The 14,820-nt window shown below is 38.1% G+C and overlaps 1 protein-coding gene across 5 annotated transcripts in view; it reads right to left on the reverse strand.

The window, feature by feature from the left end:
- Window positions 1-368: 368 nt before the first annotated feature.
- Window positions 369-14,820, reverse strand: part of SCN11A (sodium voltage-gated channel alpha subunit 11) — a 130,296-nt gene continuing 115,844 nt past the window's right edge. The window contains exons 28-30 of one of the 5 annotated variants that reach the window (XM_032649419.1): window positions 9,421-9,525; window positions 5,196-5,466; window positions 369-2,247 (exon numbers count right to left, since the gene is read on the reverse strand). In XM_032649419.1, the coding sequence (XP_032505310.1) occupies window positions 1,226-2,247; window positions 5,196-5,466; window positions 9,421-9,525 (1,398 nt within the window). In that variant the 3' untranslated portion in view covers window positions 369-1,225. Of the gene's footprint in view, window positions 2,254-2,279; window positions 3,230-5,195; window positions 5,467-9,420; window positions 9,526-14,820 lie in introns of those variants that run through there. The other 4 variants (XM_032649418.1, XM_032649417.1, XM_032649420.1 and 1 more) reach the window with 4 other exon arrangements.

Here is a 14,820-nt window from a genome sequence, read left to right on the forward strand (position 1 = left end):
CATCCAAGTTGCGCATTGCAGATATTTTAACCAGAGGTAAGTGAGACTGTCTTACTGGTTCCAGCCAGTGGTGTGCTGAGCCAGCTCCGGGCAGCTCGCGAGAACTGATTGTGGACGTCTCTTCCCAGCTCTACGTTCAGAAACATGTTGGTAGCTTGAAATCAGTCATGCTGGGAGTATTCACCACAGAAATCAGTAAATGCTACAAATCGTGGCTTTTTTTTTTCCTGAAGAGCAATTGTTATACACTTATCAGCACACCACTGGCTCCCGCCTTTAATTCCAAGCAAAGTACCACATTTAAACCACTACTCACACAACCACCAAACAAGAGGATTTTTAGTGTAGTGTCTGAATGAAATGCAAACTGAAAGTCTCATTTATTTATTTTTCCCTGGCAATATATAACAGAGATTACAGCTGGTGAAAGATACGGTGGTAACTGACAAGTCATGACCATGCTTTTAGGTTTGAAATAAACCCCAAAAGTTTAATGCTGGTTAAAAAAAAAAATCTGCAATAAGTATTTATTGGCAGGTTTTGAATTTTCACTTAGCATGCAGAAGAGTTATGTGTGATAAGCCATATATTTTATAGGGGAAAACATCAAACAAAGGTATTGGATACTGTACTTAAGAACATTTGGAAAAACACAATTTAAAATGTTAATGTTTTCTGTTTCTTATTAGTTTCTTTTGATATAATTTGAACTGTGCTTCAATCCTCACATTAGTGTCCCCTACAGCAGCGGTCCCCAACCTTTCTGGCACCAGGGACCAATTTTGCAGAAGACAGTATTTCCACAGACTGGGGTGCGGAGGGGTGGTTTGGGTGGAATGCGAGTGATGTGGAGCGGCAGATGAAATCTTGCTGGCTCGCCCTCTGCTCACCTCTTGCTGTGCGGCCCAGTTTCTGACAGGCCACGGACCGGTAGTGTGGTCTGCAGCCCGGGGGTTGGAGACCCCTGCTCTACAGCCCATTCTAGTGTCTTTTTCCTGGTTAAAACAGTACCGGTGGTTATAGTCGGGCAGCCTTATCTTATATCTCTATAAGAACCATTTGAAGTGAACTCAGAAACACCATTTCTTTTAGCCAGAAAAAGAAAAATGGAATGGCTAGTTCAGTGAGTCCACTGCTTGTTTGCACACTGAGCTGTGGACCCCTTGGAGCTCAGAGGCTGGAGGCAAGGCTCTGAGGCTGTGAGGTAGGGGTGGAGGTGAGGGGCTCAGTCATAGTGGACCTTGCACTCGGCCACCCCAGAGCTGGACAAGTCTCCATTGCAGAGTGTCTGGAGGGGTGAATGAGGCCTGTCTTCCAAGGTACACTTGGTCTTCGTCATGTACTTTCGAAAGGCCTTCTGAATAACAGCAGCACATCTTTCTTCTTCCTTCCTCTTGGTGGTGGTGACTATGGGTTCATATAACTTCTTGAAAGGGTTGGCTTCCATGAACTTCTCCTCCATCACTGCTTTCATGCTATCCAGGCCACTGGACTCACCAAGTACCCTAGCGGTGAAAGCGAACAGAATATCCAGGCAATGAAGGCGATCTCCGCTCACCATGGGCAAGTCCATGACTAAAAATTGGTATTTATTTGGCTTTGCCACACGCAGAGGCTCAGGAAGGGCATCAGCAAAGTCAGAAAGAGCAGAATATTCGATAAATTGTGTTGCTTCCGGGTCAAACTTTTCCCAGACTTCGTAGAATATTTCAAAGTCGTCTTCACCCAAAGGGTCCTCACTTTCTTCAGTGGCTATATTGAAGTTTTCTAAAATCACAGCAATATACATGTTGACCACGATGAGAAAGGAGATGATGATATAACTGACGAAGTAGGTTATGGCTATGGCAGAGAGGTGACAGTTCTCTGACTTGGGGTTACATGAGTCTTTTGATTGCAACATGGGGCTGAGGAGGGCATCCCAGCCTGCTGACGTGGTTATCTGGAAGAGGCAGAGCATGCTGCCTTTGAAAGTTTTGAAGTTGAATATGTCATCAATTCCAGACTCTTCCTTCACTTTGCAAAAACAGTTCATACCAAAAATGGCATAAATAAACATAACCAGAAAGAGTAGAAGACCAATGTTGAATAGAGAGGGAAGAGACATCATTAGCGCAAAAAGGAGAGTTCTGATTCCTCGTGCTGCCCGAACAAGTCTCAGGATTCGGCCAATCCGAGCCAAGCGGACAATTCTGAAGAATGTTGGAGGGAAAGGAATGTGTGCCTGGGTTTTCAAGGCAGAAACAACTGTACCTTAAGAGAAGGAGAAGGGTCAATCAATTTCCAGCAGGCAGACTGACATAGCCTCTCTCTGCTGCCTTGAATCTGAGTGGGAGCAACTTTCTATCATTACTTCTTAATTTATGTACAAAATTAAGACTTTTTTACCTATATCAGGGAAAATATATATCTGTGCCTTAAGTTGGAGAATAATTTCCAAGGTTCGTACAGTTTTAGATGGGACTTTAGATGGGATAGGACATCTAAAATACTGAAGACCCCCAAGGAAAAGAAATAAAATGCTGTTTATGACAGGTTATTTTATTAGTTATCGTATGCACTAGAAGTACCTTATCCATGTTGGGCATTTAAAGTTATTCATGGGGTAACAAATATAAGTTTTCCATATTTATTGTATATATAGAATGGAAAACTACGGATGGAGTTTAGATTAGAATGCAACGAGAAATTTCTGCTACTGAAGGTCAGCTTGAGCCTAAGTTATCAGTGGAAGTTGTACGATCCCAGCCCAAAACTTCTTAAACAAACAGGTTCTTATCATAGAGGAATTTGAACACAGCCTGCTACAGGCGAGGACAGGGCTGGAGAAAGAGGGTGGTGTTGGGATGTTCATTTTTGGGCTAAAGCTGCCATGGATCTTTCATCTTTTCAGTATGCTCATTCCAAGTTCTTCTGGAAGACCTAATTCAAAAAGCTTAAGGGACTAAATTGGAGACAGTTTCTCTGATGTTGTAGATACACCAGAAATGGCATCTCAAGCAAAGGTTTCTGCAGACTGCTAAATATTTGGCCTAAAATGTCACCCTGTTTTCTCATTGCCTGCTCTGCAATCAAGTGATACAAGAATTTAAAACAACTCACATTTTGGCCCAAATATTATAGAATGGCTGGAACATGCTTGCCTTGTATAAGACATGGCCTGGTTCTTGCTCTGGGGATCCTCTAAGGTCATTAGGGATGATGGGTGGCCAACACTACCTGCCATCGCCTAATGATTAAAGAGAACTAGTTGGTGATATACTTCACTGACTGTCTGATTGTATCAAGGAAGTTTAATTCATATGCTAATTGGGCAGGCAACTCTGGTGAGATGTGAAATTGACTACAAACCAATTCAGCAGCAACTGGAGGAGGTCCCTCCTTTAAGGCCCACCTCCTCCATGAATATTTCTTTGAGTAATCAAGCCCAGAGTAATCTGTCTTTTCTCTGAGCTCAGTTCTTTTGTGTACCATGTGATTTGGGGTTCAATCAATTTCTCTTTTTCTGATCCCTTAAGGTGGTAGGTCTTAATACCTCAATTGGATTGTAAACCCCATAGAGAGAATAACTTTGACTCACACTCATTTTGTATTTCTCTAAAAGCTCAGGGGAGAGCATGAGAAAATGTAGAGGCTAAGGATTGGATGGCAGATCAACTGGCAAAAACATAGAAAATACTGCCCACATTGGTGAGTAGGACTTGGTTCAATGTGTGGACCTTCTCATCCATTGGAACAAGATGCTATACAGTGCTATGCAGTGTAGCTGCAATCGCTTAGCAGTTGTTCATAGGACAGAAGTCAGAGATATTTCCATGAACTCTACAGTGCCTGGCACTGCCTGCAGAAGGTCAGTAAAGAGTGAAATGAATGAGCTGCTCTCTGCATATTGGAGGAAGAGCCCTTTAAGTGCTCACAGGGCTGCCCCAGACTCATCCTGTCATCATTTTCTAACTTTACTGCTGCTGTCGATTTCACCAGGAAATGACTAATAATGCTTGGAATTGACTAATAATGATTAACAGTCTATGTAACCGTAACCATGTGGAAAGATCTATTACTAAACCTTATCTACATAAACTTTATGGCTTAGAAACCAGAACAGACTATGAACTATACCATTCATTTTCTTGGTCTCTGAAACATCTGCATTGCTGCTGTGGTGATAGGAACCAAAATATTTTGATCCAGCATATCTGTTTAATGCATCCTTTCTGAGATAGCACAAAAACTTCCACTTGTGAAATCAGTTTTCATTGTCTTCATTGCTCTTTGAACTATGAGAAGAGCCCCTGGGCAGTTTTACACAATTATAAAAAGTCAAATTATCAGTTTAGTTAAAATCAGACTTCAAAAACCCAGAGTGAAATCTTATAGCTTAGTCATGAAGAATTTAATTTCAAAGTTGATGTGTGTGTGTGTGTGTGTGTGTGTGTGTGTGTGTGTGTATGTTTTATAAAAAGGTATATGGCAATAACCCTCTTTTTTCCCTATTCTTCTTCCATAAATCTTATAGTTAATTTCTGCCTGTGGTTAAGAAAAATATGCTGATTATAGAGTGAGGCTGGTTGGTGAATGGGATCCAAGCAGTTGAGACAAGTGTAGTTCCCACTGTGGTTTAAGTTAACATGAGATACAGAATAAAGATAAAGCATTACTTGTCCTTATGACACACTCTTGCAAACCCCATCTAGGCTGGGCCATGGAGGCCCTGTATAAGGAGGAGGTACAGGAAGGCCTGGCAATGTCACGGGTGCACAGTAATTGTGATCTGACATCAACATGGATTTTGAACTAGGGAAAAACATGGAAACTAAATGCCACATCCTTAAAACAAGAAATGCTCTTTAGTTGCACAAGAGAGGTAGAACTTTGACTCAACTCCCTGGATAAAGCAGGTAGCCCCACAAAAACTTTGAAGTCATCTTAATTTTGCCTACCTCCGTTGAATAAATTATCCACATAATTATTTAACTCTATTTCAATTGTGTAGATAGTGAAGGGAATGGAAATTACTCTGTATCTCCTAGCAACTCCCCAAAGAGAATGGCATTAGTTCATCTATTTTTTCAGAAATCACATTAAGCTTAATTTTCTGCTTTGTGGACGCTCTGGACATAATTCCAAATGATAAGATTTATAAGTTTACTTCTGGCTCTTAGATTAAAGCCCCTCTGGCTGCCAATTTTACTTACTAACAATAGAAATGACCACGATCACAAAATCAAATAAATTCCAGCCACTGGTGAAGTAGTATTGCCTCAAAGCAAAGATTTTGATGAGACACTCAGTTGTAAAGACGACCACAAAGGCCAGGTTGAGACGCTCAAGGAAGAGTTCCATGGCTTTGGACTGGCCATATGATTCAGCCATCATGCTAACCATGTTGAGGAAAATGAGGATGATGATGACGATGTCAAAGACCTGGTGTGTAACTAGGTCAAAAACAAAACCCTGGCATTTGTTCTGAGGAAAAAAAAAAAAAAGGAATCATAGATCATTTTGAGTTGTAGGAATGAAATCACATACATTAAAAGGCACATACAGCAGCATTTGTCCTCTCTTACAATTAAAGCAGTTTCTTGGAAAATGCACAGACCTTTTTTAAAGGGCAAGAAATTCTTCTATAGATATTTTTTCATTTAATTTCATTAAATTTAATTAGATAACTGATTTTAAGTTGTAGGCTTATAGCTTTAATTCCATTTTGAAACCAAATAAGTAAATTAATTAAATTTTTAGTAACAACATAACTTTGATGTGGTGGATGATTTGTTTTTGCTGAAATAAAATAGCTCATGTTGGATTTAATCATAAAAAATGAAGTTCGGTCTCTGTATTTCACCTGCTTCTGTATTTTGACTTCAATAATACTAATGCAGAGAATACCTGCTCACAAAATTATGTTGGACAAAAGAGAATTAACATCTCCAAGCCTCCATTTGTCAGTTCAGAATAATCAGATCTTATACTTAACCAAAACTCTGTATTCAAGCAATTCTTGAATGCCAATTTTCTAATTCTTGTTCACTTAAAGATAAGGCTAGATAAATGGGATTCTGATCCAACGATTACTAAAAATGGAAACAGAAAAACTGATTATTTCACGTTATTACTGATGGTGAACTTGCATATTGGTTTGTACATGGATGGCCTGCTCCAAAGTAAAAATGTGCTGATTGCTCTGGTACAGGTTCTAACTCAAGTTTGCATGTCTAATCTACCATGCGCAGTGAAATGACTCAATTATTCCACTATTTTCTTTAATTTAACATCTATAACGTACCACTTTGTTCTTTACTTAAGTGGAAACTTTTCTTAAACACAAACTCAGACACTGATATTGTATGGCATACTTGGCTATACACTGGTTGTTTTACATTATATGTATATATTAGATTATTTCATATTACATATCATCTAATCAAAGTACACATATAGTATTCTATTTAGAAACCTCATAGACCCCCTAAGAATTCATCTTTATAACCCCTGGCATCTGTTAAGGTAATCCAGGCAAGAGATGATGTTGGTCTGTGGTGGTAACAGTGGAGAAAGACATGAGCATTTAGGTTTAAAAACTAATATGGAAGTAGAAGCAGCAGGAGTCAGAGAATGTTTGAATGGAGTAGGTTATGGGAAAGTTAAGGCTGAGGCTATAATTTCTGCTTGGTGGAGCATTCAAACAACCAGAGAACAGGGGATGAGGAGTTCTGGGGGGAGATGATGAATGGGTCCTGAGCACATGGAGTTTGAGGTGCCAGTGGGGCATCCAAGGGACATGGGCAGGTAGAGGTATTGGTCTGGAGCTCAGGCAGAGAGCTGGAATGCAGATGTGGAGTACAACAGCACCAGTACTGATATGAACTAAAACCAAGAGAATGAATGATATCACTCAGGGAGAGCAAGGGCAATGAAAAGAAAGAGGGTCGGGACGGCAGTGGTAAGATACTACCTGTAAGTTTGTGTCTTTCAAACTTTGCTCCAGGAGCCCTAAAGCTTTTATCAAGGAGTCTGGAGAAGAAACTTGAATGTCAAATGCATTTCCTATGTGAGAATGCATCCGGGAAGTCAGAAAGGACCTGGAGAAAATATACTTTTAAGGGTGCTCTCCAGGGAAGCAGAACGAAGGCTGAGAATAAATGTAAGGAACGGTAAGCATTGGCCTTACAGTTCAACCCTAATATTTAGAAAATGGAGATTAAAAGTATAAGCTACCAAACGTGGTAGATGATCAAAACACATTCTATGTCATTTTAAGATGTACAGGGACTCCTATACCTCAGGATAATTTTTAACCCCACTAATGAAGCTACCTTGTGGGGGTACCTCAGGTAGAATCAGAAATGATTCCAGATTTCTTGCTCTTACTGCTAGAAAGAATATCCATCACTCCTCAGGTTAAAACAGCTGTATTTCCCCCTCTATGCAATTGCTATTCCTTTGTTCCAAAGGCCAAAAGATAATATGTAGACTTTAGAGATTTTAAAAAAATCCGTGGGGAGGTAAAGTTGTGAGTTAAGGGCTAACAGCTGATTTGAAGTCTTAGCTCAAACTCAGGGACACCAGGGGATATGCTTTTGGGTTTATCTCATGCAAAACTGCTCTGTGGAATACAGAGGTTAAGATAAACGTTCAGCATTAACTGGTGAGTTGTACGTGGCTGTCGGAATCACTCATTGTGAAATCTTGATTGGTGAGCCATGCAGGAAGGGCTTTGGGATAGCACCTACTCCCCGATAAGCCATGCAACAAACAAGCTATAAAAGATGGTTAAGGAATGGAGATGGCAGCTTCCCTTCGTTAAAGCCGTCCATGCCCACTTCAAGCTCATCTCTCGCATCCTAGCATGTCCAGTGCAGTGGAGAGGCCTAGAAGCTGCATCCACGCCACTGCAAGTTCTGTTCGGCTGTGTGCTGCACTGCTGGCTTCATATCCTTCATGAAGTAAACTGGTAAATATGTGTCTCAAAAGTCTTTTAGTTAATTCCAAATCTGGGACCAACTGGTACTGAATCGGTTGTTGCATAGCGTGCACATGTAAATAAAAATTGTCTGTCTCTTTTGTTGGCTCAAGTTCAAGTAAGAACTTCAAAGTGAAATTAGTACTAGAAAGTGAGTTTGGTACTTAAAAGCTAGATCTGACTTAGGTAAAATGAAGTTCCACATACTGTCATCAGATGAAAATTTCCCAAATATATTGATAATTTTATCATTAACCCTTTTGTAAAAATTCTTCATTGTATAAATTCTAAACACTTGGCCCTGACATTTGTAGACATTTTTAGTGCAACACAAATGTTTAATTCTAGCGGGATGGATTTTGTGTATGCCTGAAAACATGCTCTTTTATTCAACAAATAACTACTGAGAACACACTTTACTCTGTTCTGATTGCTGGGAATAGCAGGAAGTTAAACACACCTTTGATAATTTGTGGTCTCATGTTTGAATGAAAATCTCCAAATCCTCTACATGTATCAGATATCAAGCCCCTCTTCCATACTGCTTTCCCAGACTTTTCGGCCCCACTGACCCTCCCTGTCTTGAAAGCCGTCAAACTCACTTGTCAGAGCTACCAACTGTGCCTGTTGTATTACTTTATAATCTAATGCTCTCAAATTCCAGCTCCTCAATTAGACTGTAAGCACAGAGCAGTCCTGTTAGTATCTCGTAAGGCAGGATTCAGCAAAATATGGCCCACAGGCCAAATATGGCCCATCACTTCTTTTAGTGTAGCCCGTGAGCTCAGAATGGGCTTTACTCAGGATGACTTTTGGGAGAAAAACACAAAGGAATAAAATTTTGACACACGAAAATTATATGAAATTCAAATGTTGGTGTTTATAAGTCAAGTTATACTGGAACACAGCCAAGCGCATTTGTTCTGCATCGCCGACGGCTGCTTTTGTGCTACAGCATCAAAGCTGAGTAGTAGCAGCAGAGACCACATGGCCTGCAAAGCTTAAAATATTTACTGTCTGGCCTTTTACAGAAAAGGTGTGCACGTTCCTGACATAGAAAGTTTATCATAAGTATTTGTGAAGTGGAAGTGAGTGTGCATGACCTCAACTTCATACCAGAAAAAGCTGGTAAAAGATGTTATAAATACATTTTCAATTGGCCAAGAGTAAATTAAAACTAACTGCTAAATTCACATCACTGCAGTGAGTATATACTAAGCAGCTATTGTGTGCTCACTAAAAGGTAAATTAAAGTTGTTGCCCAAGCTCTTACTATTGAATTTGAATGTTTAATCTTCCGAAGGACTTGAGCCATACATCAGTGGTACCTGGGTTCATACTGACTTCTTAGGTAAAGTCTATACATTTAAAAATTAAAGGAGAATGGCACTACAGATATGAGTTCCTCATAACCACTTAATGCATCTATGTGTTTAGAATCAATCAACTGCTCTCACCAGAGGCCTTGGGATGGGCCTTTGAGGTTTTTTGGATCCTAATTTTTTCATTGCATTATAGTATTTCTTCTGTTCTTCTGTCAGAAAGATGTCTTGGCCACCTAAGTATATGGAGAAGATGAGAGCTAATTATCATTAATGGACTTTTGGAAACAAGTTCTGAATTTTCAGAAATAGTTTTAAAGTTATATTACATTTCCATCAACAATTCCTAAAATTCCAATGGGAAGCAGAAAGAGACTCTGGGGGAGGGCTGAAAGGAAATAGGGTTTATTAGATTAAGGAAGAAGGGAAAAATGTTACTTTTATCAGTTACATTTCTCTTTTTATAATATAAACAAAGATTACAAATTCTTTGCAAACAACCACAGAATCTTTACAAAAACGGAATATATTTCAAGTTGTATAAATCAAACCACAATGAAACAAAAATAGAAATTAGTAACAAAAATTTAAACAAAAAATCCTAAAAGGTGACAATTAAAATTCTCCTAAATATGTGAATGCATATATCACTACTAGTAAAATTTCAAAAAAATCTGTCCAGAGCCATTCTCAGAAAAAGAAAAAAAAAATTAGAGAGCTTTAAATGTTTTTACTTCTGGGGAAGAAAGAATAGAAAAATGAAGTCAGATTTTCATTTCTGGAAATTGGGGTTGGGGGAGTCGTAAAACATCTAGAAATGTGGGATAAAATGGAACAGAATTCCTTTAAAAGACATAGCTGACATAAAAAGAAACGAAATTCAGTTATCTGTAGTGAGGTGGATGGACCTAGAGTCTGTCATACAGAGTGAAGTAAGTCAGAAAGAGAAAAACAAATACCGTATGCTAACACATACATATATGGAATCTAAAAAAAAAAAAAAAACAGTTCTGAAGAACTGAGGGGCAGGACAGGAATAAAGACGCAGACAAATAGAATGGACTTGAGGACACGAGGAGGGGGAAGGGTAAGCTGGGACGAAGTGAGAGAGTGGCATGGACATATATACACTACCAAATGTAAAACAGATAGATAGTGGGAAACAGCCACATAGCACAGGGAGATCAGGTGCTTTGTGACCACCTAGAGGGGTGGGATAGGGAGGGTGCGAGGGAGACGCAAGAGGGAGGGGATATGGGTATAGATGTATACGTACAGCTGATTCACTTTGTTATACAGCAGAAGCTAACACAACAATGTAAAGCAATTATACTCCACTAAAGATGTTAAAAAAAAGAGAAATAGCTGAACTTGCACAAAAGTAAGGTACATCTCCATCGTCTGAAAATCAAGAGAGATCACAAAGAAAGAGTAGTAAATTAGTCCTGAAGCCATGGCTGGCCTAACGGCATTTGCTAATCTCTGTAAAAACAGGAATCTTGGGATTTAATAACTACAAGGGGGTCATGGGGAGAAGGCAGTGGGGTTAGGCCAAGGACCCTGTGTGAATCTGGAGCTCTCCAAGTGCTGCCATTAAAGGGTGAAGAAGAAAACCAAACCTGTCCGTTGGCAATGGAAGACAACCAGAACACTGTCTCAGTCTGTACTATGGGTAAAAACCCAGTCTTCCCTGATAATTTGTGAATCCAAGCCTGCCTTGATGAGGGTGTGTGGTTTGAATTTACACCACCAGTATGGACCAAAAATATACAGCCCTAGGACAGTCTTTTCAACAAATGGTGCTAGGCAAACTGGATATCAACATGCAAAAGAATGAAGCTGAATCAGTGCCTAGCATCATATAAAAAAATTAACTCAAAATGGATCAAAGACATAAATGTAAGATCTAGAACAATAAAACTCTCAGAAGAAAACATAGAACAAAAGCTTCACAACACTGGATTTGGCAGTGATCTCTTGGATATGACACAAAGGCAAAAGGAAAAATAGACAAACTGGACTTCATAATAACTTAAAAATTTTGTGCATCCAAGACACTATCAATGAAGTAAAAAGGCAACCCACACAATGGGGAAAATACTTGCAAATCATGTATCTGATAAAAAATTAATATCCAGAATATATAGAGGACACCAAAAATATAACAACAGAAAGACAAACAACCTGATTCAAAAACAAGGGCTTGAACAGACGGTTCTCTAAAGAAGATATATGAATGGCCAGTAAGCACATGAAAAAAATGTTCAGTGTCACTAATCATTAGGGAAACGCAAATCAAAACCAAAATGAGATACCACCTCACATCTATTAGAATGGCCACTATCGAAAAAACAGAAACAAGTACTGGTGAGGATGTAGAGAAATTAGAACCTTTGTATACTGTACATATTACCATATGATCCAGCAATTCCACTTCTAGGTATAGACCTAAAAGAATCAAAAGTAGGGTCTCAAAGAGATGTTTGCACACCTATGTTCATAAGAGCTTTATTCACAATAGCTAAAATGTGGAAGCAACCCAACTGTTCATCAAAAGAAGGCTGAAAGAGCAAAACATGGTATATACATAGCCTTAAATAGGAAGGAAATTCTGCAATATGTTACAACACGCATGAACCTTAAGGACATTATGCTAAATGAAGTAAGCCAGTCACAAAAAGACAAACACTATACGATTCCACTTACATGAGATACTGAGAATAGTCAAAATCACGGAGACAGAAAGTAGAATGGTAGCCACCAGGGGCTGGGGGCGAGCATGGGGAGTTACTGTTTAATGCATGTAGAGTTTCAGTTTTACAAATGAAGAGTTATGGAGATGGATGGTGATGATGGTTGTACAACATTATGAATGTAATTAATACCACTGAATGTACACTAAAACTGGATAAGATGATAAATTTTATGTTATGAGTGTTTTGCACAGTAAAAAAAAAAAAAAAATTGAAAAAAAGAACAGCCCTAGAAGTTAACCAGGTTTTTTCAGGATGCCTGGCAGACACAAGTATCTTCAATAATCTTATGCATCATGATAGTATTAATACTATTATTATGAGACTGTCCTATGTGTGTGTTGTGAGATAAATAAAATGAGTAGTTATGGAAAATTTTAAGGTATCATCTTTTGTACCCATGAGAACCAGTTTTCTCAGTGTGGAAAAGAGGAGATATAGATGTACTGGTTAAGTGAAAACCTTGTAGTCATGAACTTGAATGATGAGTATTCATATTTCCACATATATATTTCCTTGTAGTCCTAAATATGAAGTAGCTCTGCCCACTGAAAAAGTCTCAAAATAATCACAATAAGCATTCCAGACTGTCTTGGAACACCACCTCCCAGCACAACTTAGAGAAATGGCTGATTCCAGATCTGGGGCAGGAAGGGTACAAACAAGGCCTAGAACATATTGTCATTCCAGAGAGCAAGGAACTCATCCAATGGGAGGACCTTATTTGAATCCTAATTTGAAAAGAAACAAACTTTAATATCAGTCAGTCAATCAATGAAAGAATGAACACAGATTTTGAGAAAATAAAAGACTGGAGGAAATTTGAACACTGACTGGGTTTTTGACGAGTTTAAAGAGCTCATATTAAACTTTTTAGATTTGATAATGGAATTGTAGTTATATTTTAAAAGAGATATGTTCTGAAATATCAGTGAATGAAATAATATGATATCTGTGATTTGCTCTATAAAAAATCCGGTGGAAGGATCGGGTAAGGGCATGGATGGCATAAGGATGTTCTTAAATCAATAAATGTTGTGCCGGGTGATGGATATTTTAGGTTCACTCTACCATACTCTTGTGCATGTTTGAAATTTTCTGTAATAAAAAGTAAAACAAAAAAGAACAAAAACGCTATGGACTGATCAAAACAGTGATTTCAAATGTAAACTTAAATCTAAAATCACAAGGCCTGACATTCAAATTGTAGGTGCATATTACAGAGATGACACCACATAGTACACTCCTGAATAACAGCAGCCATATAGTTGCCTGGGACCGTGAACGATTCTCCCAGCAGACACAAAGAAAGCTCAACAGTATCAGGATACACTGTGGATGAATTTAAAAAGTTCAACAGAAAAATAAAAGTGAGCCACAAAACAATTAGGAAAACCAAAGGTGAATATTTAGTTACCTGATTTTAGGACTGAGAAATGCCTTCAGTATATAAATGCAAGAAAAGAAGCCAAAAAGGACAAGATTGAGAGTTTGACTTCATAAATATGCTAAATGTCTATAAGTTAAAACTGTCATCACAAAAATGTAAGAAGCAAGTCACAAATTGGAGTTACTATATAAAAACATAAGAAAAAGATGATAATGTCAATTTTAAGAAGAGACAAAGACAGTAAACAGATAACTCAAGGAAGAAATACTTATGGCCATCAACCTGTGAAAAAGTGTATAACTTCATATATGGTCAAATGAATGAATGTAAAACTATGAGATAACACTTTTACCCATCGAGCTGGAAAAGATAATTAAAAATTACAAAAGTCAGAATGATTAGAACAGAGTAAACAGGCATCTTCATATCTTGCAAAAGGATGGGACCCAGAACAGCATTTCTGAAAGGTAATTTGACAATATATCTTTAATGCCTTAAATTCTAGGAACTTATCCTGAGGAAATAATCAGAGATACACAGACAGAATTTTAAGAATGTTCATGATTATTTTAGAAGAGCAAGAAATTTGGAAATGACCCTAAATGTCCTTAAAAAGGGGAGTGGGGGGAATGATTAGAACAAATTATGATCTATCCATAATATGGGATGAAATTCAGCCCTGAAAATTCTTATAACAAAGATGATCTCATGACATGAACTCATAACTAATGGAGAGGATAGTTAAAAGTATTACATAATTTCAACGGTGTAAAAGAAATATTTAGTTAAAAAGTAACAGGAAAAGATGGTACCAAAATGATGAGGCTTAATCTAAAATGGTTATTATTTGGCGGTCATCTTATGGGTGATTTAAATATTCTTTTTCTCTTCCTTTTTTTCCACATTTACTACAGTGCTCCTATAGATTGTAGAATCAAAAAAATAAATATCTGTTGTTACAATGCATGGGGAAAAAAACTCCCTAAAAAAACCTGTCTCTTCCCCAACCATCTTCTTTCCAAGTAAGTTCAGTAAATCTGCTGAGATTTGGGTGTTGAGAGGCAAGACACAAGTTTACTGAAAAAGCGTTTACAGATTTTCCTCTACTTACAATGGTGTTACATCCTGATAAACCCATTGTAAGCTGAAAATATTGTAAGTTGAAATGCATTTAATACACTTAACCTACTGAACATCATAGCTTAGCCTTGCCTACCTTAAACATGTTCAGAACACTTACTTTAGCTTATAGTTGGGCAAAATCACGTAACACAAGCCCTGTTTTATAATAAAGTGTTGAATATCTCATGTAATTTATTGAATACTGTACTGAAAGTGAAAAACAGAATGGTTGTATGGGTACAGAATGTTGTAAGTATATATCGATTGTTC

Source organism: Phocoena sinus, chromosome 11 (genome assembly GCF_008692025.1).
Source record: "Phocoena sinus isolate mPhoSin1 chromosome 11, mPhoSin1.pri, whole genome shotgun sequence".
NCBI lineage: Eukaryota > Metazoa > Chordata > Mammalia > Artiodactyla > Phocoenidae > Phocoena > Phocoena sinus.